General features: G+C 40.8%; 1 protein-coding gene across 1 annotated transcript; it reads right to left on the bottom strand.

Annotated features, from left to right (window-relative positions):
- Positions 1 to 15,130: 15,130 nt before the first annotated feature.
- Positions 15,131 to 19,021, bottom strand: LOC119884087 (P2X purinoceptor 3-like). The gene is made up of 5 exons (XM_038694557.1): positions 19,009 to 19,021; positions 18,125 to 18,218; positions 17,663 to 17,740; positions 17,434 to 17,575; positions 15,131 to 15,139 (listed from the first exon to the last, which is right to left on the bottom strand). The coding sequence occupies exons 1-5, from the start codon at positions 19,019 to 19,021 to the stop codon at positions 15,131 to 15,133; spliced, it is 336 nt and encodes a 111-aa protein (XP_038550485.1).
- Between the last annotated feature and the right edge of the window lie 5,936 nt (positions 19,022 to 24,957).

Below are 24,957 nucleotides of genomic sequence, written 5' to 3'. Positions count from 1 at the left end.
ACTTAAAACCAGGGTTCCAGTTACGTGGGAGCCAGTGGGAGCTCAGCTCCCATAAGGAGAGTGTGAGCTCACATGGAAGGAGTAAATCATGCATCTGTGGGGGTCACTAATTCATTCGTCAATAACCGATATTTTGAGTCACAAATGTATTTTTCATTGTAATGAGTATATACTGTCTCTGTTTATTTACAAGAAAAGACTTATCATGCAGAGAGTTTTGACAAACAGGTTGAGGCCGCGACCCGCGAAAAAGAACTCAGTTGTATTGTAGCGTACGTATACTCTATATTGACTGCAGCTTATTTGTTTAGTATTACTGGCTTTTTGATGCTCCTCCAATTACTACAGCGCTACAATGATAATGTGCCAGTGTATAAAATAATAACACTTTAATATTACCGTAAAGGGCGGAATTGCGGTCTCTCCTTGAGCAATAGTCTTTGATGGCATTTTTCAGGCGATTAAAACTTAATCTTGCCTAGTGTGAGTAGGCTCCTGTTGCAATATCACAGACATCTGGGGCAAGTAGTGGACAGCTGTGTGTGTTTGTGCGTTGGCATGTGTGTGAGAGAGGGAAATTTATTCTGGGACCATCCGACCACTCTGGCTGTAAAGGTTTCACTACGGACACTCCATAGGAAGACTAAAAGGGCAAAGTAACCATGGTAACCACCTCACCCTACGGTTACCTCAAAACATCAAAGTGAAAAAAAACCTTTCGGTCCTGGTTCTCTACACCACGGAATGGTCAAAGAGGCCATAAACTAAAGACTCTGACTGCATCAACCCCCCCCTCATGGAAGCCTCCCCAGAGGCCCACCCCTCAAAGGGGCATGGAACGCTGCATGGCAGCCACATACACCTTGAGTGTGGATGGGGAAAAAGGCCAGCAGAGAAACGGTCCTGGAGGAACTCCAGTACCATAGTTACCAGGCAGGTAACTGGGTCCACCGCCCGTTCTCTACACCAGGTGGCATTTAAACACATTCCACTTCAGGCCGTACATCCTTCTCGTGGACGGTGCTCTGGAGCTGAGCAGTGTCTCAATTCAATTCAATTCAATTTTATTTATATAGCGCCAAATCACAACAACAGTTATCTCACAGCGCTTTTCATAAAAGAGCAGGTCTAGACCGTACTCTGTGATGTTATTTACAGAAGCCCAACAGTTCCCACCAAGAGCAAGCACTAGGCGACAGAGGCAAGGAAAAACTTCCTTTTAAGAGGCAGAAACCTCGAGCAGAACCATGGCTCTGTGTGGGCGGCCATCTGCCTCGACCGGTTGGGGTGAGAGAGAGAGAGAGAGAGAGAGATGTAAGGAGAGAGAGATGTAAGGAGAGAGAGAGAGGGGAGGGAGGCAGCCTACACAATATACACACAGAGGTACACACAGTGAAGGTAATGTTGCTATAGACTAAATGAAAAATGGTACAGATATTTATAATAGTGTTAATGGTAACCATCGTAATGTTAATGATTATAATAACAATAATAACAATAAGACTAGCAACAATAGTCGTTGCAGCAGAGGGTGTCGAGCAGGAACATGGGGGCAGCAGGTGACCCGCAGCCACAGCTCCAGACTCCACAGCTCCAGAGCCAGAAAACCTGCAGGAAGTGATAGGAGGAGAGAGGAGAGGGACGAGAAAGCACAAGACTACCAGAAAGGGGAGAAGTTGTGTTAGTAACATGCAATAATGGGATAAGGTTGCATACAGAGGGAGAGAAAGTAGAGGAGAGAGGAGCTCAGTGCATCATGGGAAATCCCCCGGCAGTCTAGGCCTATAGCAGCATAACTAAGGGATGGTTCAGGACTACCTGAGCCAGCCCTAACTATAAGCTTTATCAAAGAGGAAAGTCTTAAGCCTACTCTTAAATGTGGAGATGGTGTCTGCCTCCTGAACCCAAACTGGAACCTGGTTCCACAGGAGAGGAGCTTGATAGCTGAACGCTGTGGCTCCTAGTCTACTTTTGGAGACTCTAGGAACCACAAGTAACCCTGCATTCTGGGAGCGCAGTGCTCTGGTGGGGTAGTAAGGTACTATGAGCTCTTTAAGATAAGATGGTGCCTGACCATTAAGAGCTTTGTAGGTAAGAGGAATGATTTTAAATTCTATTCTGGATTTTACTGGAAGCCAATGCAAAGAAGCTAAAACAGGAGAAATGTGATCTCTTTTCCTGGTTCCTGTCAGAACACGTGCTGCAGCATTCTGGATCAGCTGAAGAGTCTTAATGGACTTTTTCGAGCAGCCTGATAATAAGGAATTGCAGTAATCCAGCCTAGAAGTAACAAATGCATGGACTAGTTTTTCTGCATCATTTTAGACAGGATGTTCCTGATTTTCGCAATATTACGTAGGTGAAAAAAGGCGGTCCTTGAAATTTGCTTAATGTGAGACTTAAACGACATGTCCTGATCAAAGATAACTCCAAGATTCCTCACAGTGGTGCTGGAGGCCAGGGCGATGCCATCTAGGGAAACTATATCTTTAGATAATGCGTCACGGAGGTGCTTAGGCCCCAGAACAATAACTTCAGTTTTATCTGAGTTTAACATGAGACTGCTCCAGTCGTCAGGCCCGCCACTAAGAACTGCGACCCCTCAGAGGCCAGACCCATAGCTGCCACAGGACAGGGCGCGGGTGAAAGGCCCGGTCCTCCACCTGGGACAGCAGGTCTCTCCTCAGAGGGGGACCTGCCAGGGCGGGCCCTCTAGGAGCAATATTATGTCCGAGACAAAAACCGGACAAAAACAGGGCTACTAACAGTAGGCTGACACCGTCCTGACGGACCCCCTCCAGAACTCCCGGGGGCAGAGCAACTGGGGGAAGAGCATACAGACGCAGCCTCGGCATCTGCACCATGGCATCCAGCCCTAGTGGGCTGGGGGTGAGAGAGAGAACCAGAGTGGACAGTGCGTAGTCTCTCAAGACGCAAACAGGTCCACGGCTACTGGGCCGAACCTTCGCACAACCACTCCACCACCTCGGGGTGGAGTCTCCATTCCCCGGGCCTCAGCCCCTGTCGCGACAGCAGGTCTGCTCCCTGAATCTGGGTCCCAGGGATATACATCGCTCTGAGGGACAGCAGTCTCTGCTGGGACCACAGGAGGATCTGATGCACCAGCTTGCATAATGGGCACGAGCACAGACCCTCCTGGTGATTCAAATAGGCCACCACTGCCGTATTGGCGGTCCTGACAAGGATGTGGCGGCCGCGGAGGGCGGACAGAAAACTCCTTAGAGCTCTGAAAACCGCCAACATTTCCAGGCAATTTATGTTCCAAGAGAAATGATGCTCCTCCCAGTAGCCTCTCGCAAAGCGGCCGTCCATGACTGCGCCCCATCCCGTGAGTGAGGCATCTGTCGAATAATTGTTCGGCGACATGACGCTCCCAACACGGGACCTTGGGACAGGAACCAAGATTTCCTCCATACTGACAGGGAATGAAGGCACCTGCTCGTAACCCGTATCAGATGGAGCGGATTTCCCCTCGGGGAGAATCCCTTGGATTTTAACCCCACTGCAGGGCTCTCATGTGCAGCAGGCCAGAAGGTATTATACTGGATGCTGCTGCCAGGAGACCCAACACCCTCTGAAAGTGTTTTACAGTGATGGTGCAGCCTAACTGAACTCTGGTCACTGTGGACAAAATGGACCCGACGCATGCAGGCGACAGGTGGGCCGGCATAGTCGACCACCCCTAGGAACGTAGTCCGTTGGGTGGGCGTCAGCACGCTCTTCTTCGCGTTGAGCTGCAGCCCCAAACGCTGAAGGTGGGCGAGGATGACATCTCGATGCCGAACCACTAACTCCCGAGACTGAGCCAAGATGAGCCAGCCGTCAATGTATTTCAGTATGCAGACGCCTGGGAGCCTCATCGGGGCTAGAGCTGCATCCATGCATTTGGTGAAGGTGCGAGGAGAGAGTGCTAGGGCGAACGGAAGAACCCGATACTGGTACGCCGCTCTCTGTCCATTGTTGGCATCCATTGTTCAAAACAGGTAATTTAACCTTTGACCTATGTATAGATCTACTGTTTACTAAAACAGTGATTGGTTAGTGATCAGTTAAGCAGTTAGTGTTTGCACATGCGAGGAGTGGCTGTGTGACCTGGTGAATAAGTGCAGAGTTTGGATTTTTGGTTGTGTTTGGGACAGGAAAGCAGGTCACTTCCTGTTAGATTTTTGTGTCTTTGGTAGAGGATTGTGTGCAGTGTTTTGAAAAAAGTGTTTTATGCAACTGAAAACTGAGTGAAAGGCTGAGAAATAGCTAATGGTTTTGGAGATTTGAGATGAGGTTTTGCTCTTTGAGTGAGAGGTTTCAAAAACTGTGTGACATGTAAAGAGTTTGTGAATAAGCAGTTGGAAAAAACTGTAAAATAACTGAGCATTTAAAAACTAACTGATCACTAGTTACAATTGTTGGCAATTATTAGCTATACCCAAGGAGTCCGAAAAGCCTTGGGTGGACAGCAAATTTTAGGTGGTGCCCAAAACGAGTTCTTATGATATAATATTTCAAACATTATTATTCATAATATCCTTAACAAAAGGTAAGTTCACTACACAGTTCCACACATTGTCACGCATTTCATCGACTTCCCAACACCCAACGTGAATTTATCTGAGAATATTCTTAAATAAGGAAATCTATTTAGTGATTGGTCCTTGCCTACATCGTCATCCAAAATCCTGTTTTTTATATTTCATTTATTAATGTGTAGGCCTATATCATAATTTATTATCTTGAAAATTAAGAATCTAGAATATTCTTAAATAAGGAAATCTCTTCAGTGATTGGTCCTTTGGTCATCATCCAAAATCCTTTTTGCAGCACAGCAAAGTGTCGTGAATCAGCAAGTAAGACTGACACTTAAGATTTAGTCCTACACTTCACTCAAATTAGGACTATGATACTTGATAACTAACGTTTAAGCACAGCTTTGAGCCAAGAATTCTTTTACTCTTAAGTCAGTTCTTAGCAGTGTTCTTATGAGTAATTCTGAGAAGCTTGATAAATACAGGCCCAGATTTACAGTCAGGGAAGACAATACACCTCTTTTAACAGCATTTGGGAGGCTGTTTCAGTAAAAGGTGAAGTGAACAGATCAAGAAACTGACAGACTCCGTGGATGGAAAGCTCAATGCAGTTACTGAAAAGAAGAGTGGCTATATTGGTTACTAAATATATTTGAAAGGCCAAAAACCTTTGTGTCATTTTGTGTTGTTACACAAACTGAGAACAAACAAGTAATTTGATTTATCTTGGTATTTTAGTTGTCTAATAATTCTGCACATTATACACTCAACAGCTATTATTTTATTAGGTACCTGTTCATTTGCTAACTAAACAAATAGCTAATCAGCCAATCACATGGCAGCAACTCAATGCATTTAGGCATGTAGATGAAGTCAAGGCAACTTGCTGAAGTTCAAATCGAGCATCAAAATAGGGAAGAAAGGGGATTTAAGTGACTTTGAACGTAGCATGGTTGTTGGTGCCAGATGGGCTGGTCTGAATATTTCAGAAACTGCTGATCTACTGGGATTTTCGCGCACAACCATCTCTAGGGTTTACAGAGAATGGTCCGAAAAACAGAAAATATCCAGTGAGCGGAAGTTGTGGGGACGAAAATGCCTTGTTGATGTCAGAGGTCAGAGGAGAATGGGCAGACTGGTTCCAGATGACATAAAGGCAACAGTAATGACTTGTTACAACCAAGGTATGCAGAATACCATCTCTGAACAAGCAACACGTCTAACCTTGAAGCAGATGCCTACAGCAGTAGAAAACCACACCCTGAGTGCCACTCCTGTCAGCTAAGAACAGCCAAAATGGACAATAGAAGATTGGAGAAACGTTTCCTGGTCTGATGAGTCTCCATTTCAGCTGCGTCATTCAGATGGTAGGGTCAGATTTGGCATAAACAACATGAAAGCATGGATCCACCCTGCGTTGTATCAACGGTTCAGGCTGCTGGGGGACATGTAATGGTGTGGGGCAAGGGCCAGTGCAGCCGCACGCATGAACGGTGTTCATCATGCAACAGTAGATGCACAGCTTGCCTCCTCCCACTACATCACCAGTGAGATCACATGGTATATATATCCTCAAATGTGCATATCCCCCTTTGCCAGGGTGTCAGTCAGTAGTTTTATCCACAAAAGGCTTACAAAAGGCAAAGTATAAAAAATAGATTCCACAGAATGAATATTGTCTTATTTTCTTTAGTAGGGTATATTCATGTCACATAGCTACATATTACATTGCTGGGTAATATGTGTATGGCTGTCCAATCTTAAGTTTCTATTTGATCATGTGACAAGACAACAAGACAACGCAAAATCTCACAAGTAGCCAGTAACAGAGCACACTTGCAAGCTAGCAGTCATGCTATTTAAACATGAAAGTTGTTTCAAGAAGAGACAGGAGAGAAAAGAACAGGAGGAGAGGGTTGCAAAGCTCCCAAGTAAGTTTGTTTGTTTAACAAATTTTTTACTAAGGACATTGTCAAAGATTTTGCTCAATGTCGGATGCCATTCAAAGAGGTGAGTAACAGTGCTTTTTCATTTGGTGTGGCTGCCGTGCCGCTGTTTTAAAGGCTGTTATCATTTGGGGGGCAGGTCGCTGCTGAGCATTGATTGTTTATTTGTTTGTTTGATATTGTGGATGTGCTTGTGGGTATTATGCGCCTTAGCTGGCCGGTGGTGGCCACATGGAGTTGTTTTTAAGTAGGCAGCTTTTCTTTTTTATTTAACATAATCTCTTGCCTCTCTGTCAAAGAGGAATGTGGTTGCTGTGTTGTCACTGTTGTGTTTACAGCTTGTTCTACTGCCTCCAAGTGGCAAAAAAAGCGTTAAATGTGGACAAACCACATATTACCAAAACTGTGATTAATAAGGTGCACATCACATTAAGAACAGGATATTTTTACCTCTTCAAATTTCTTGGCCTTGTATTGCTCTGCTCCTTTCAGGAAGTTCAGCAGTATGATGTCACACAGCACTGTGCCCTGTATAATAATAATAATAACAATAACCTTTATTTTTAAAGCACTCAACAAAGCAAGAGTAGAAACTCCATGATTTCACTATTCATGTTTTAAAACTCAACACAGTTCACAATAAAGTAGGTATTGTACTTGAGATAACACTTAAAGTCAGAGATAAAAAGGTAATATACAGCTCAGTTTATCAGTCCTGACAAAAAAACACAAAAGCACTGAATGAAACATGACTGGTATAACGAACTTAGACTAGATTGGTTGTGTCAAGTATACCAGTAAAACTTACCACTCCCACTGACGTGAAGGCTGCCACCATGTTAATGAGCGTAGGGATCATGTTGAACTTCCCACATGTTAGCAAGATTGCATGCAATTGCATAAATTATTTTGCCTAGACATCTAATAATACTAAAGACATTTGCAATTTGTAATGTAAGATGCTTACAAAGATGCAGAAGTGCATAAAAACATATGCAACTGGTACTGTAAAATTAAATAATTTGTGGCACATGTACACATGTAGCGTGTCGAGGTGTGAGGCAGCCGCGTTACAGATTCTGGAGCTGTGCCGGTGTGGCTGTGAATTTGTCACGCTCTTTGGACGCTGCACAAATGTGTTAATCATCACTTCCTGTGTCTTGTGTTTGTGGCGCTACATAATTGAACATGGAGATGTATTTGGGGCAGGACTGTTATCAAGCACGTAAAGTTGGGTGAAGATGTGTGCATGTACACTGAAGTTACAACAACTTCCTCTTTTAGGACGAATAATCGATTTTGGACGCCACGCCATGGGCACGCCGTTTCATGAAAACTCATTCTTTGAACAACTTTTAATTGTCAGCGGGATTAGACTAGACAGTGAAAGTCTGAAGTTGGTCGGGCTAACTCTCTAGCAGGAGTTTGTTAAAGTATGGAGTATGTAAATCATCCAAAAATGACCATAAAATTCAAAATGGCCGACTTCCTGTTGTCACTTTTTGTTGCCAGCAGGTGACGCTATGACTATGACTGAATATTGGCTTGTAGACCTGTTCAGGCAGGGACTCTTATGAAACATGTCAAGTTTGGTACAGATCTGAATATGTACAGTCAAGGTACAACAACTTCCTGTTTCATGGCGAATCATCGAATTTGGATGCCATGCCACGGACACACCATTCCACAAAAACCCACCATTTGTACAACATTTAATCGTCAGTGGCATTGCTCCAAGAGGCTTTTTGTACGTCTGGACATGATACACTTGCCACAGAAATTTTGTATATGTAGGTAAACTGCTTCGTTAAAGGTCAGTTCCTGTTGCCAGCAGGTGGCGCTATGACTTTGAGTGATGTGGATGTTCGGGGCGGGACTCTTATTATACATATCAAATTTAGTGCCGATGTGAGCATGTGCACTGAAATTATTACAACTTCCTGTGTCACAGAGAAGCGTGTAACATTTCGTGTTGCCAGCAGGTGGCGGTATGGCTTTGAGTGTATGATGGCAGATAGATGTGTTCAGGGCAGGACTCTTATTATACATGTCAAATTTGGTACAGATGTGAGCATGTACGTTGTAGTTGTAACAACTTCCTGTTTCTTGGCGAATCCTCGATTTTCGAGGCCACGCCATGGGCATGCTCGTGGACGAAAAATGACCGTTTGTACAACTTTTAATCGTCAACGGGTATAGACTGCAAAGCCGAAATTTGAAGTCGATCGGACTAAATCCCTAAGAGGAGTTCGTTAAAGTTCAAAGTTTGTAAATCGCCAAAAATGACCATTAAAACCAAAATGGCCGACTTCCTGTTGGGTGTGGGGCATCGCTACATGAGGCTTTTCTGTGCATCTGGATATGATGCATGCACGACAGAAATTTCGTACACGTCGTAAACTTCGGCTGGGAGCTGCTCTGTAGGGGCGCTACTGAGCCGTTTTCCCATGTGCGTGACCCATAAATACGAAATTTTTCGCCCCGCCTGAATTATGTGCAAAGTTCGGTGAGTTATGGAGCATGTTTAGGTCCCCAAAATTAAGTTTTATTTTGCAGAAAAAAAGAATCCCTTCAATTTCAGTAGGGGCCTGCAAGAAGCATTGGGCGGGCCCTCGCACGTGTAGCGTATCGGGGTGTGACGCGATATTATATATTACGCAGCTCTGCCGTTGCGGCTCTGAATTGTCACAGGCTTTGAACACGGAGGACTTAAACGTAACTTCTGTGTCACCTATGTTGCGCTATAGAGCACCCGGTATATATATAATATACATATTTTTCCACCCGCAATCCGTTATCACAGCAGCAGGTGAGCCAGGACGCTCTTGTAAAAGAGATGTTTAATCTCGAGTTTTTATCTTGGTTAAATAAAGGTTTGAGCCGCTTGCTTGTTAATGATGCAGTACATTTAAATTAAAAGTGCGCAATACACTACTTTAGAATTCATTATTCAATTTTGTGCATAACAATGCGATTAATTGCGATTAAAAATTTTAATCGTGATTCGCAGGCTGATCAACATCCACCCCCTCCTGTGACCCATGGTTTGATCGTATGTGTATTCAGAGCCAGTGAAAACGGGCTTTCAAAATAATAATTAAAAATACGGTGTTATCATGTGATAAAATAATTAACGTGCCCAGCCCCAATTTAAACCTTGTTATATTGATTAAGAATGAGCACCTGATACACAAATCTGACACACACTAAGCTATATACTCACATTTCCATTGACCAGAACATCAAACCTAATAGCATAGGCTTTGACCAGAGTGCGGTAGTCCGTCCCATTATCCATCTTATAATATTTGGCAAACCTGCACAAACAGACAAATCACAAGGAAAACATCATCAATCAATCTAACCATACATTTTGCAAGTGGTCAAAATAACTAATTACAACAATATAATGCAGTCTGATTGATTACTTGATTAATATGTCATATGCTAAAATACTTATTTTATGTAGAGTCCTTAAAGACAATCCAGTTAACAACCTGTAACTCTTTTCATTTACATATAGGTGGCTCAGATACTAGACTTATGAAAGCTGTCCATGTCAATTTGTCTTTAGAAATTCCTATATTTCTAGTAAAGGTGTTGGTCAGCTGTTACTAGAGAAAGGTAATGGTGTAATTAGAAAAGGTAATTAGAAATCATTCCCTGGGGACCATGAATATCCAATGATTTCAATGCAATCTGGCCAATGGTTAAGTTTCTAGTTTGTGGATGGAACATATCAGTCCAACCATGTAAATACCTGAAATTGTAGCCAGGTGAGACATCATTCTTCTGTGACATGGCATCCAGTCGGGTGAATGAGTATGAAGGGTTACACTGGTCATCTGACTTGTCCAGATCACATATCCAGCCGATCTTTATTCCAATCACTCCTCCCTGACAGAATTTTCAAAATGAGACACATGAACTGGCTTCTAGGAATTACATTTAAAAGCAACCAATTTGTACTGGCTAGTATGTTTGGAAGAAATGTTACAAAAAACAAAACATTTTGTTCCTATGCCGGAGGTAGTGTGACATCCGTTCTTAAAAAAATAAACATACAAAGAAACGTGTGCCTGACCATACCCTGATTGCTGCATTTTATAGGGTTCACTGGGAGCTGCGGATGAGTCTGTGCCTTAATAGCAGTGCGCATTGTGATTCATAACATTTGTTTCACCAAGAGGATGTGAAGCCGGTGGTCCCTGCAGTGCATTAAGACAATGGGGGACAACTAATCTGTGCACACATTGTCAATGCCTTGTAAGTTCAGACACTCTTACTGTTTGAAAACATCTTAATCAGCTCCTTCTCATTGAGCTATTTCTACTGTACTGCTTCAGTTCAAATAATTTCCCCCTTAACTGTCTGATCAGAAACCCAATATAAAGGATATTTAAAGAAAATAAATACAAATAATGACTGTAAATAAATATTAAATTTTTTAGCTTGTGGTTTGTTATTATTATTGTTACTGTTAATATAATCAGTCAAGCCAGATGAAACCAATCAGTTAGCTAAACGTCAAGTGTGCCTTGTAGGATGTAAAAACCTTGATCTCAGAGTTATCTTTGATCAGGACATGTCCTTTAACTCCTACCGACCACCTTTTTTCACCTACGTAATATTGCAAAAATCAGAAATATCCTGTCTAAAAATGATGCAGAAAAACTAGTCCATGCATTTGTCACTTCTAGGCTGGATTACTGTAATTCTTTATCAAGCTGTTTTAAGTCCCTTAAAACTCTTCAGCTGATCCTGAATGCTGCAGCAGATCATATTTCTCCTGTCTTAGCTTCTTTGCACTGGCTCCCTGTAAAATCCACAAAAGAATTTAAAATCCTTTTGCTCACCAAAAAGCTCTTAATGGTCAGGCACCATCCTAAAGACGTCATAGTACCCATAGACAGTATATTACTGGACGAAGTCACCCCCTGATTTGAATGGAGATCAGGGGATAGGGTTTTGACGTCATTTTTGGGCCTACATGGATCCCTCTATGCAGGCTTTGGTCGGCTTCACTGTCCGGTCCAATCCCAATGTCCCCCCCTAAGCCCTGAACCCTCACAGACTTTACTGACGTCACTTGGAAAGTGATTTGAGTGCGAGAGGCTGCAAGGGCTCAAAATGCTGTAAACAGGAACAGGACAGCACTTTGCCACTTTATCACGTTACCTTGACGATGCTGAGGCACTTTTTATTTGATGTTGCCTGATTTTTAAGTCCTGCAGGCTCTCGCCCTGCAGAGTGGAGGAGAGGTAGCCTAAATGTTAATATATATTTGTAATTAATCAATAAAACTATTGTTGGTCAAACAGCATCATCAAGCAAAAACTAAAATAAATAGTTGAATAAACTAAATATGTAAGAAGGTGATTGCATTCCTCTGACTTCATGTGTTCTGTGCAGTATCTTAAGTTAAGAAAACTTTCAAAACTTTTAACATCAGCGTGGTGTCGATGCTTGTTTGTTTATTTTTTGTTCTTCTCTTATAATTCATCCCCAACCGGTCGAGGCAGATGGCCGCCCACCCTGAGCCATGGTTCTGCTCGAGGTTTCGCCAAGTGCTTGCTCTTGGTGGGAACTGTTGGGCTTGAGAATTACTAGACCCTATATAGTCCAATCAATGTATCCCAGAATGCATTTTGAATAGTAGTGAACAATCGATGGTCACTAACCAAGCCCTATATACCATCATGCATTGCGCTGATGGAAACAACTGATTGTCTAATGGCAATGACGTAATTAATGGCGTGAGCTGACTATATAGTGCTCTACATACAACTCCCTACATAGGGGGTAGGGTAGTAGTGAATGAGAAATGCAGACTTACAGAAAGGGTCTATAAAGGCCTCAAAATGTCCGCGAGAGAGCCCTCGCGCACTTGACGATTTGACAGTGGGACAGCCCTAAGGCCTCACGGACTTCCTGGGAACACCTCAAAGTCTGTGAGTCTGTGAGGGTGGATGTTGGGATTGGGCCTCCGATCTCTGGCTTACCCCCCTGATAGTACCTTATTTTACCCATGTCACAAAGGGTTAACAACACAGAAGTGCCTTAGCAAATCAGAGCGCAGGTTTACAGCAAACGTTGCTGACACTGGGTGACACTGTGGGGAGAGGACATGTTTCTGAGCGGTAAAAATGTAGTTCAGATAAAACCGTATAAGTTGTCAGATGAGAGTGATAACAGTCTGGACTTTGTTTTAAGACTATAGATGTGTGTGTGTGTGTGTGTGTGTGTGTGCGTGTGTGTGTGTGTGTGAGGCCCTGTTCATTGAAACCTGCCGAATGACAAAGAAATCCCAAATTCGTGAGTCATGTAAAAAATAAATAATTTACTGCTGCGTCACAAGATGCTAGGCTAAGCTAGCCAGTTCAAGTGCATGGGCCTAGAGCTAACAAAATTAGCAGTGAGTGATGAACAGTGCAATTAGCCTGTTGTAGACTTCAACTAAACTATCTGTTTGACATTTTCTTTCATTGTTCATGGTGAATCTGTTGCATTTGCACTGCATAGTTTTAATTTCTGCAACATTGTTCTTTATATTTAAAAATGTATAAGCTTTGTTAAGTTGTTAAGTTGCTCAGTAATTCATTTGATGTAAAACGTATTTAAAAAATAGTGATTGTGCCATTTGCATTTATATATATATATTGGTTAAAGGAACACTTGAGAAACCCGTTTGAAAAGGCTATTGACTAATGAACTATTCTGGCCGTGTCAGTGACTGCTGGCCAGGTTTTTTTCGGAGAGCTGAGTTAAAGTTGATGGCGAGCCAACCCAGATGAGAACTCAAGATCCCTGGATTGAAGATCGCTGAAGTGAGGAACTCTGAGCTAAGGACTACTGATCTTACCCCTCTCCTGCCACATTAGTAGGATAACCAGCAACACTTTTACACTCACTGTCTAGCACCACTTGCACAACCCCACACTTTCTAACTCTACTTTTTTTTTGGACTTTGAATGGACAATTACCTCCCTCATCCGTTTTTAGAAACGCATCCCTGGTGTCTGCAGAATTCATACGGTTTATTTGGTGTACTATGATGTCCTGGTTATTGTGATTTTGGCAATTGCTCATATGGTGAAAAGCAAATGATTATAAAGTTGATGTGACATGTGAAGTGATAATATTGAAACAGGTATTGTTTAATATGGTCATTCACCGGATGTGAATATTGAGGATTGAGATTTTGAGTTATTGATAATAGGGTGCACCCAGTAAGAAAATAAGAGAAATAGTTGAAAACAGATCAGCGATTTTAGCCCAGCTGAAAAATAGAGGTAATTATACGAGTTCAGTGGTCTCTTGCTCTTCCTGCTTGACACCCACTCCTATACTATTATTATTATTATTATTATTATCATCATTAATTACCAGTACAATTATTACTTTTCTGCCTGTACCACTTTTACTGTTTTTGTATTTTTGTGTGGATATTGAATAGCACTATATAAATAAAACTGAATTGAATATTACTGTATAGTGTATTTGAATTACACACAGTACAGTGATTTTATTTGTACATTTGAAAAGGTGTACTGTTTTGAAACAGTCAATAAAATTAAGTAAATAGAGCGACTGTCTATTTCATTTCTTAATTTTCATTGAATAAATATACAGATGTTAGAAATAAAACCTAATAATCATCTGCTTATAGTGGTCAATTTGACCCCGACAGGTGTGATCTCTGTACATTCAGATGGCAGGGTCTCTGCAGATACAGATACCGCCACACAATTCTAGTGGGTCATAGGTGATGATTTAGAGGGATGTTTTTGTTTTTTATTAGAGTCTATAAAAAAAAATCCTGCTCATGATAGTAGTCACAAGGTCTTGCAACTTGACTTTAGACTTAAGTCAGAATTAAGTCACAAAAGACAGGACTGGAGACTTTGGGCAGCATCATGTTAGACAGACTGAGGCACAGGGTGGGGATCTCTGGTACAGCTTTAGAATGGTTTTCATCATACCTGTCCAATAGGAGGTTCTGTGCCTGTGAATAACTATGTCTTTACATTCTGTTTGGTTGAATATGGAGTTCCTCAGGGGTCCATTTTATTTTACTTGTATATGCTTCCCCTTGGACATATTATCCAGAATGGTGTATCCACATGGTGTTTCTTTTCATGTTTATGCTGATGACACACAGATGTACCTGCTGTCAGATCCACAGACCCTGGAATGCTGAGTTCACTTACTGACTGCCTCTGTGATGTCACAAATTGGATTTCACATAATTTCCTCTTACTGAACTCAGACAAAACAGAGATCCTGGTCATGAACTCCCAGCAAAGCAAAGCAAAGCAAATGCTGCCATCTGCTGGTCCCTAGTGGATCATGTCAGGCCTGTTGCTAAAAATCTTGGTGTCTGGTTTGACAGCAATTTAATGTAGCCCCTGGGTTAAACCCCAGAGCTAATTTAAACACAGCAGTGTAAACCCTACATTGTTACTATAGGAGGCGCTGTTCCTTTAAGGGGACAGTGTTTTCACAGTTTGTTTAGAACGTACATCACTCAACACGAGGTGAGACATATTAACCTGCTGCTTTTATTTATGTGCCTTTGATTAGTCCATTGACAGAGACATCCAGCTTCTAAAAGGTATGATTTGTTAGGGGCGGGACTAGTAGTCAGAGGAACTGGAGGAGAAAAAAACAAGGGAGACGTGAGAGAAGTAGACACCGCAGTGTGAGTGTGCGACTGTATTTTGAGTGGTGAATAGCTGCGAACCAAGACAAATATTAGAGTGTAGAGCCTGACTCATTTAAGAGAAGTGTGTTTGAGAGTCTGCTGTGGACATTACCGTGTATCTCTGAGCTAACTTCGGCCGGTAGGCTAATTAGCATAGTATCTCACGGCTTGCTTGCCGTGTGTGTGTGTGGACTTTGAGGCCCGGACAGAACACCAGATAGCGCCCCGTGTGACCAGAAAAACACGGGTGCACCTCTGGCTATCACTGGCACTGAGGTGGGAGTTTTCTCCTTTTCTTCATCATCACCGCTGGGACTACCTAAGGAGTGGTCTCTTCTTCTTCTTCTACATCAATATCAGTGGGACTGAGAGTAGACGGTCGCCTGCCTGAAACAGTGAGGGGACGTTTGAACTGTTCACCATTGGTGAGTAACTGGTACCCTGCTCAGGGAGCGAAAGGACCATCCGTTCTTATTTATTTATTTATTTATTTATTTTTTAAACCTGTCCTGCCCAGCAGCCTGGTATATAGTATAATGACCTGGATACCATATTGTGCCAGACAGATTTTACTTTAACAAGAGAGTATTAAAATGTCTGTTTTATTATTTATTTAATTATGTATTGATTTGTCACCGGGCCGGACAGGGGGGCAGACAGGGGATGGGGGGGGGCACAAACAGACAGCACAGAGAAAGGACAACACCTGTAAGAGAAGGGGGAAAGGGGATGGAGGGTGGGGACAACAGGGAAAAGCTGTGGAACAGAGAGGGGGGCTTGGGGAGGAGAAAAACAACAACAAACAAACACAAACAAAAAAACAATAAAAATAATAATAATAGTAAAAGACAACCAGCCGAACAGCAGCAATAAACAGCTGGGGGGGTTCATGGCCTTTTGGCCTACAAACACATTTAGTATCCAATGGCATTGTGAGGCTAAACAATAGGACCATTTGGCTATGTAAATGTGGTCTTTGTAAATGCTCTGTATTTGTATAGTGCCTTTCTAGTGTTCTGACAACACAAGCGCTTTACGCTCGCATTCAATCATTCACACACATTCATACACTGAGCCACTGAGGGATTCCAATTAGTGGTTGCCCACTAATCCCTGACCAGTGGTTTTTCCGATTAGTGGGCAACCCGTTCTTCTCCTGAGCCAATTTCTTAAGTTTCTTCCTGCTTTTACCGTGGATCTTATTTGTTTGTTTTCATTGTCTTTGCTCTATAAATAAAGATTATTATTTTTATTTTTATTAATTAATTCATTCAAGGACATACATTTGGATTCTGTAAACAAAGTCTACTTCTGTGATAAGACCGTTTGATGCAGAGTTTCTTCCTCCAATTGCTTGAATTGTTAAATAATTTAATAATGATGTTCATATCGATGGCCCACTAAAGTCTACTGATATGGGCTCCAGACCAACATGAACCTGATGGTGCTGACCATTAATTTACTGACATTTCCACCACATGGCTTTTGTTTACAGTTTCAGGACTATTTGAGGTTTGTGAACGCAAACAGGACCAGTTGGAAATTTTAAACAATGTATTATTGTCGCATTGGTTCGGTTCAGGAAACAGATCTTTAAGTGTTTAGTTGTTAGACCTATGCACAGGAATGATGTCAATTATTTAACAAACATTTAACAAACATTTGTAATGGTTTCTAATGGTAAATGAACTGTACTTGTATAGTGCCTTTATTGTCTTCTGACCACTGAGCCAGCTTCACAGGAGTTGTAGGCGCAATTGATGGCGCTCATTTAAAGATCGACTTTTTTATCTTTCATTTCCAATGTTATAATGTATTCTCTTGAAAATGATTTATTGTCAAATTTGTGTTGAATGTAAATGTGTTGAATTTCACCATTCAATGTGAATTTATTTGAGAATTTTCTTAAATAAGGAAATCTATTCAGTGATTGGTCCTTGCCTACATCATACGTCATCCAAAATCCTGTTTGCAGCACAGCAAGTGTCGTGAATCAGACAATTAAGATTTAATCCTACACTTCACTGAAATTAGGTCTGAGATGCTTGATAATTAACTTTTAAGTGCAGCTTTGAGCCAAGAATTCTTTTACTTTTAAGTCAGTTCTTAGCAGTGTGCTTATGAATAAGTCTGAGAAGCTTGATACGGGCCCAGGAAATCATCTGCCTTGACTTTTGAATTTTCTTACAAAGACATGACTTGAACTTGCCCCCAAAACCTTAAAAGTATCTCTTGACTCTACCTTGTCTACCAGTTTAGTGAAGTTCTGCTGTGCGTAGCGGACGACATCTCCCACTCTGAAGATGGGGCAGTAGGTGTTGTTGACCATGTCAAAGTTACATTTTTTGATGTAATCATCAGTGATGGTAGGAAGGAAGTTTCCTCTGCACACATAGACACATATCATCATTTCAACATGTCAGATTTCATTATCATCATCATCATCATATTTAGAATTATAGTTGTCATACTTGGTGTAGTTGAAGGTTGGGAAGCGGATGCTATTCTTAATGAAAATGGTAAAATTCTCAACTTCCATCATTGGCGTACTGACAGAGAGGGGAAGGGGGGGCACAGAACAACAGAAAAGACCAACACACAAACAGTATTGTGTTTAAATGTGTTATTTTTCTTCAGCCGCACAAAGTCAGCACACAAAGTTGTCTTTGCTTTTTACAATGTGTCAAGGCTCAGATTTCTACCAATGGATACAATTCAGTTTAAATCCACTGTAGTGTGGCGAAGGCCTGCCTTCTCGATTATCTCAAAAGCGGGACAATGAAAACTTAAACTATCTGCATGATAAATGTTACTAGGTTAGTGACTAAGTGAGCTGCCCCAACAGAGATGTGTCTGACATTAGTATAACAGTACAGAACAGTGATTGTAAAGCCTTGTAAAAAGCTCTCCATCACTTTCCAGGATTGTCTTACGTCTTGATGGTGTCGATTTCGGCAGGACACCATCCTTTTATCTCACATCTGTTGACTGTGGTGTTGAAAGGAACACATTTCCCTGTAAGAATTCCTGAGCAGGAAAAGAAAAGCTTATATGCAAACTGGAAAAGCAAAAATAAGTGAATACCAGTTCTGAAGTATTAATTCAACACATACACTGTATGCATTAGCGTAATAACAAGGTACAAGTACAAGGTACAAGATAGATAGGTAGAAATTGATTTTGTAACTTCCTTCTGATACATAGCAGACAATATACATTAATATAAAAGCAATAGTAAAAATGGTAAACACAAATAAACTATTAATAGACAAACTCTGTGTTCTTTCCAATAAGTTATTGTGGTCATTGTTGTTCGCTGATGCTATGTTGAGGTATTTGATGTAGCTTATAGAGTTTATGACCTTAAAATTTTGGGATGATTGGTCTAGCAGTTTCTGGTGAAATATCAAAAACAGGATTTTAAGTGCTTAGAATTCATGAAATTTACTCGTACATTTAAACTTAAGAATAAAAGCAAGTTATCAAATTTCTTAAAGCTAAGAATCACTCTTACTCCCAGTTATTTAAGACAGCTCGAGAGGTCTCTCAAGTGGTTAGGAGCTGCCAGTAGGGCTTGTGATGGCCCTGTGGAGATAGAGACATGCATCTTTCAGGAGAGGAATATTGTTTCTGAATTATTTGACGAAAGACACTTAATTAGACTAGGTTGGACTAGGTTGCAGTAATGCTTTTTCAGTTAAAGCGAAGGTGGTGATGACGCTTCATTTATTTGCCACAGGACAAACGCAGCAATGCTGATGATTTTGGCCGACACAACCATCAATAAGCTGAATAGTCATGGAAAGAATTATGGCACTTAGGCGTTTCATCGACTTCCCAACAACACCCCCCATAATCCGACAGAAGCAAACTCAGTTCATATTGCCGGCAATACAGGAGTACTAGGCGCATTTGATGGAGCTCATATAAGGATACACTTTTTTATATTTCATTTATTAATGTGTAGGCCTATATCATAATTTATTATCTTGAAAATTAAGAATCTAGAATATTCTTAAATAAGGAAATCTCTTCAGTGATTGGTCCTTTGGTCATCATCCAAAATCCTTTTTGCAGCACAGCAAAGTGTCGTAAATCAGCACTAAGACTGACACTTAAGATTTAGTACTACACTTCACTCAAATTAGGACTATGATGCATGATAACTAACTTTTAAGCACAGCTTTGAGCCAAGAAGAAGGAGAGCAGTGTTCTTATGAGTAATTCTGAGAAGCTTGATAAATACGGGCCCAGATGCACTTTGAGATAACTGTGAATATGTAAACTTGATGATGATTATTATTATTATTATTATTATTAGCATAACCTTGAGGTCAGTGAGTGTCATTGTGTGTGCTTGAGTTGTAGGTGGAATTTGGAACCCACCTGCCAATATTTGTGTTTCTAGGTCTTATTTTTTTTGGCAGAGAAAAATAAAAAATGTCCACAGGGTCACAATAGGCAACCTTCAAATTAATATGACCCCAATGAGAAAGAAGAAGAAGAAGAATGAAAACACACAACATGCATTAGTTAAATCAAATGTTGGTTTCAGGTGTATTTTTGGTTTTTTACAAATGATTAAATTATAATAATAGTGGGCCACTAAATGTCACTTTTGACTCACTTCTTGACCATAGGCATAGAGGCAAACAGATGTGTTGAAAAAGCTCTCTAGGAACTATGGTAAAATTTTTACTGCAATATAGATGGAGATGAGAGTTTGTGCTTATAAACAACTCCTTTTTCGCCAATCCTAACCAAATTTTATACAATTAATTGAACATGCTGAAGAAAATGTTGAAACGGTTTCACTCAAATCAATGTTGTTTTTGTAAGTATTTGTGTTTGTGAGATAAAGGCAGTTTTGAACTGTGAATGAAAGCTAAAGATTTGAGTTGACTAAAAACAGAGGAAGAGAGAGTGTGCATCTGCATTTTTTTTAACATACAACTTTATTGAGTACTGCCTTAGCAGGGTTCAAACTCACAACCTTTGGATCTAAAAGAAACACAGAATTTGCACAACCACTGGACACTATACATACAGTGTAACCTTTTACACAACTTCACACAACATGAGGCAATGACATCACTTGCCAGACTTAGGTATTTGTAACTTTTGTACGAATCCACGCAGCCGATTACGAGCCTCCTAATGTCAGACTATCTAAGGACTAATAAACGCTCAGAACTAGCATCAGAACACTTGTAACAAGTTTGGTTACAATAACTGAAGCCAATTTTGATTTATGGGCATTTATGTAATTTTGACCTTAAATATTTAAAAATGTTAAGTACTTTTTATTGGTCCAGGGGGAAAAGTACTTTTTTGTTTCTAAACGTGTGATGGCGATTGCTCAAATAAAAAAAATTGTCAAAATTGTCATAATTGTCAAAATATGTCCAGGTGCAACTGGGTGTGGCTTAGGTTCATATGGACCCACAGATTCCAGGAAAAAAAATTTTGTTTCTGAGACTTATGGTTTAAAAGTTATAGGCCAAAACGCTTCGTTGCTTGGACCCCTAATAAGCTTAACAGATCCAGTACACTCCAGCAGCTTCACTGCTTGGACCTCTAATTATAAAACTGTCATCAAATACTTTAAAGTAGAAAGGAAAAGAAAAAGACAGAGAGAAGATCTCACCACAATTTCCTGGCTTGTTGAGGTGCTTTGTGCAGTCAATGTCTTTGGCACAATTATACCTTTTCTCACTCTGGGTAACACAAAATCATACACACACACACACACACACACACACACACACACAGATTAAAGCTGCATCAACCCTAACCTTTTTTACTGTCTTTAAGTTCATGGTTTCTCGGCAGGCAGACAGACAAAGTTAGTGAGAAGCTGGTGAACATAGTGGAGCATTTAGCAGCTGCTAAAGAGATTAAAATATGTTTTTTTCAGGAGTTGGTGGAGATCAGAAAATGACATTATCAATGTCATTATTACCTTCACAGCTAAAACACAGCCAGACGTGACTGTTTCTACAGTCAGCCAGAGTCAGTATTCAATCGCGGGAAATGTAAAGGGCTGCAGCGGCTCACTTCAAAGAAGCTCCATCACAGAGCTGTAGCACAAGCATGACTTTGACAGGCGGAAGGAAAAGTAGTTCCTATCTACCGAGTATAGTTAGTGCATCCTATTGACAGTAAGATATTTATGATAAAACACACACTCACTCCAAATTACTGAGTTTAGTTATCGATCCTTTTATATGAGTATCGATCCTAGAGCAGGAAACGTTGGTATCAGAAATATCGATACTTTAGTATCGATCCGCACATCACTAGTGGAGAGCCATTGGTCTAGATTTTAAAAGTTTGACTTCTCTGATTGGTTGTAGGTCTGGACCTGCATTCAGTGCAATGCAGCAGACTCACGAAATTCGGATCAAACTAGGCAGTGCTGAATAAATATGAGTGAAGGTACTGTACATTTTACTGTACTGTTTAACTGTAATATGAGATATATATACACACACACACACACACACGCACAATGAAGTCAGAATATATTGAATGAAGTCTGAATCATATTACAGCTGAACTATATATATATATACAGTATATATCTCATATTGTCCATATCATTGATATGGACAGTATATATAGAAGTATATACACATATAATTAGAATATCAAAAAGTTGGTTTATTTCAGTAATTCCATTCAAAAAGTGAAACTTGGATATTATATTCATTCATTACACACAGACTGATATATTTCAAATGTTTATTTCATTTAATTGTGATGATTAAAACTGACAACTAATGAAAATCCCAAATTCAGTATCTCCGAAAATTAGAATATTACTTAAGACCAATACAACAAAAGGATTTTTAGAAACGTTGGCCAACTGAAAAGTGTGAACATGAAAAGTATGAGCGTGTACAGCACTCAATACTTAGTTGGGGCTCCTTTTGCCTGAATTACTGCAGCAATGCGGCGTGGCATGGAGTCGATCAGTCTGTGGCACTGCTCAGGTGTTATGAGAGCCCAGCAGCAGGGTCAGCAGCAGGAAGCATGAAGTGCTCTAAAACTTCCTGGTAGACGGCTGCGTTGACCTTGGACCTCAGAAAACACAGTGGACCAACACCAGCAGATGACATGGCACCCCAAACCATCACTGACTGTGGAAACTTTACACTGGACTTCAGGCAACGTGGATTCTGTGCCTCTCCTCTCTTCCTCCAGACTCTGGGACCTTGATTTCCAAAGGAAATGCAAAATTTCCTTTCATCAGAGAACATAACTTTGGACCACTCAGCAGCAGTCCAGTCCTTTTTGTCTTTAGCCCAGGCGAGACGCTTCTGACGCTGTGTCTTGTTCAAGAGTGGCTTGACACAAGGAATGCAACAGCTGAAACCCATGTCTTGCATACGTCTGTGCGTGGTGGTTCTTGAAGCACTGACTCCAGCTGCAGTCCACTCTTTGTGAATCTCCCCCACATTTTTGAATGGGTTTTGTTTCACAATCCTCTCCAGGGTGCAGTTATCCCTATTGCTTGTACACTTTTTTCTACCACATCTTTTCCTTCCCTTCACCTCTCTATTAATGTGCTTGGACACAGAGCTCTGTGAACAGCCAGCCTCTTTAGCAATGACCTTTTGTGTCTTGCCCTCCTTGTGCAAGGTGTCAATTGTCGTCTTTTGGACAGCTGTCAAGTCAGCAGTCTTTCCCATGATTGTGTAGCCTACAGAACTAGACTGAGAGACCATTTAAAGGCCTTTGCAGGTGTTTTCAGTTAATTAGCTGATTAGAGTGTGGCACCAGGTGTCTTCAATATTGAACCTTTTCACAATATTCTAATTTTCTGAGATACTGATTTGGGGGTTTTCATTAGTTGTCAGTTATAATCATCAAAATTAAAAGGAATGAACACTTGAAATATATCAGTCCTGTGTGGAATGAATGTATACATTATACAAGTTTCACTTTTTGAATGGAATTACTAAAATAAATCAACTTTTTGATGATATTCTAATTATATGACCAGCACCTGTATATAAGTTTGTGACCATGCCACCAACACCGCCCCAACTCATCACACGTTTCATTGCTCTGACTGGTTGTACGTTTATCCAATTGCGCCCAGAGGCACTTTGGTCTGTGTCCGTTGATAACAACCCTTGGAAATCAAAAATGAACTGAGAGGTTTTAATGTACAATGGTTGTAATGGCTTTTATCCAAAGCGACTTACAATTGCTATATACGTCAGAGGTCTGGAGCACCTAGGGGTTAAGTATCTTGCCCAGGGACACCATTGGTGTGTCACAGTGGGGAATTGAACCAAGGACTACCACACCAGTGACATGTGCTTTATCCACTGTGGCATCACCACCCCTAGTATTGATGATTCTGAGGCCGTAATAATGGTGGGCGTATTGGGGTAATAGTACTGACAGTAGCTGACCTCTGGGCAGTATCCTTGGACTTGGTTCTCTGTAGTGATCATTTTGGTGATGATGCAAAAGACTGAAGCTCCCTGCAAAAAACAAATATAAATATTATAGTATAATCGCCATCACTGTATCTTACTGTCAGTCATCTAATCTGTCCACCCATCCATCTGTCATCCATACCTGTGTAGGAGTGACGTAGTCTGCAACATCCATGACCTTGTCGTTGTAGATTCCCAAACCTTTGACTTTGGTCATCACTGAGGATTCAATAGCTGTGTCTCTCACCTGGTAGGCCTTCTCATTGACAAACACCCACCTCAAGCACACACACAAATAACACAAAATGTGTCATTTAGCCTAAACTGAAATGTTAAACCTGTGCAGTACAGTAGGGCCAAGCTGACAGAAACATTATGACATTGCTTTAACCAAAAACAGAAAATCTTGTGTATTGCTTCTTTCAGATCTCAATTTAAGATGCAGTGAGTCCTGTTCATGTATCACTGCCAATCACTGAATTAGCTAGGCTACAAGCTAATGCTGCTGTCTGTTGCTCATTTTTGTCTCACCCCTTGCTGTTGTCAACTGCTATAGACTGAATGAGCAGTGACCTGAAATCACTGAAAATAAGCCACACCTAGTTCACTTGTTAGTTTGAGAGCTTTGGTGAATGTGCCGGTGTTAATGTTTGTGTGGCAGCTGACACCTGGCTGGGACATCTTCAGTTGCAGGGCTTGAAGTCTGAGATACTATTACTGTTAAAATGACAGTTTGTGGGAAAATGTAAAGGTTTTGTGCATCCTTACATAGTTATAAAACAGAAGAAAATTACATGTGTAAATGTCAACTTGATCTTCTACTTAAATGAATGTTAATTTGAATACATTATCATTATCATATATCCTGTAATACACACTAGTTATAATTTTGATGATAAACTACAAATAGCAAAACAATCAAACCTAAAATCCCTGCCTACAATTGAATTTTAACTGTATAAAAAACTATATAGCATATCTACTTTACTTTTAATACAAATTATGAATATTAATATTCTAAATATAATTCATAAATATCTCGTTTTCGGGGAAACCACCGGAAATTCAGTTTCCGGACTCCCTAGGAAACGTTATGGGTTTAATAATTACACAATTATTCCTAGTGATCAGTTAGTAGTAACTGCTTAATCATTTCTATAAAATCAATCAGTCAATCTCATATCGAAGGCGTAAATCTTCCATTACAGTGACCTGGAGTCAAACAATGCACACACACACTTCCTGTGATTACGGTGAAATTTATTAACTAACAAAAGGTGGATATAAAGTGAGTTTAAATATATCAAAGACAT

The sequence above is a fragment of the Micropterus salmoides genome, unplaced genomic scaffold, assembly GCF_014851395.1.
Source record: "Micropterus salmoides isolate LMB-PRFRI ecotype aquatic unplaced genomic scaffold, ASM1485139v1 Ms_hic_scaffold_316, whole genome shotgun sequence".
Taxonomy (NCBI): Eukaryota; Metazoa; Chordata; class Actinopteri; order Centrarchiformes; family Centrarchidae; genus Micropterus; species Micropterus salmoides.
This window is presented reverse-complemented; position numbering and strand designations above follow the sequence as displayed.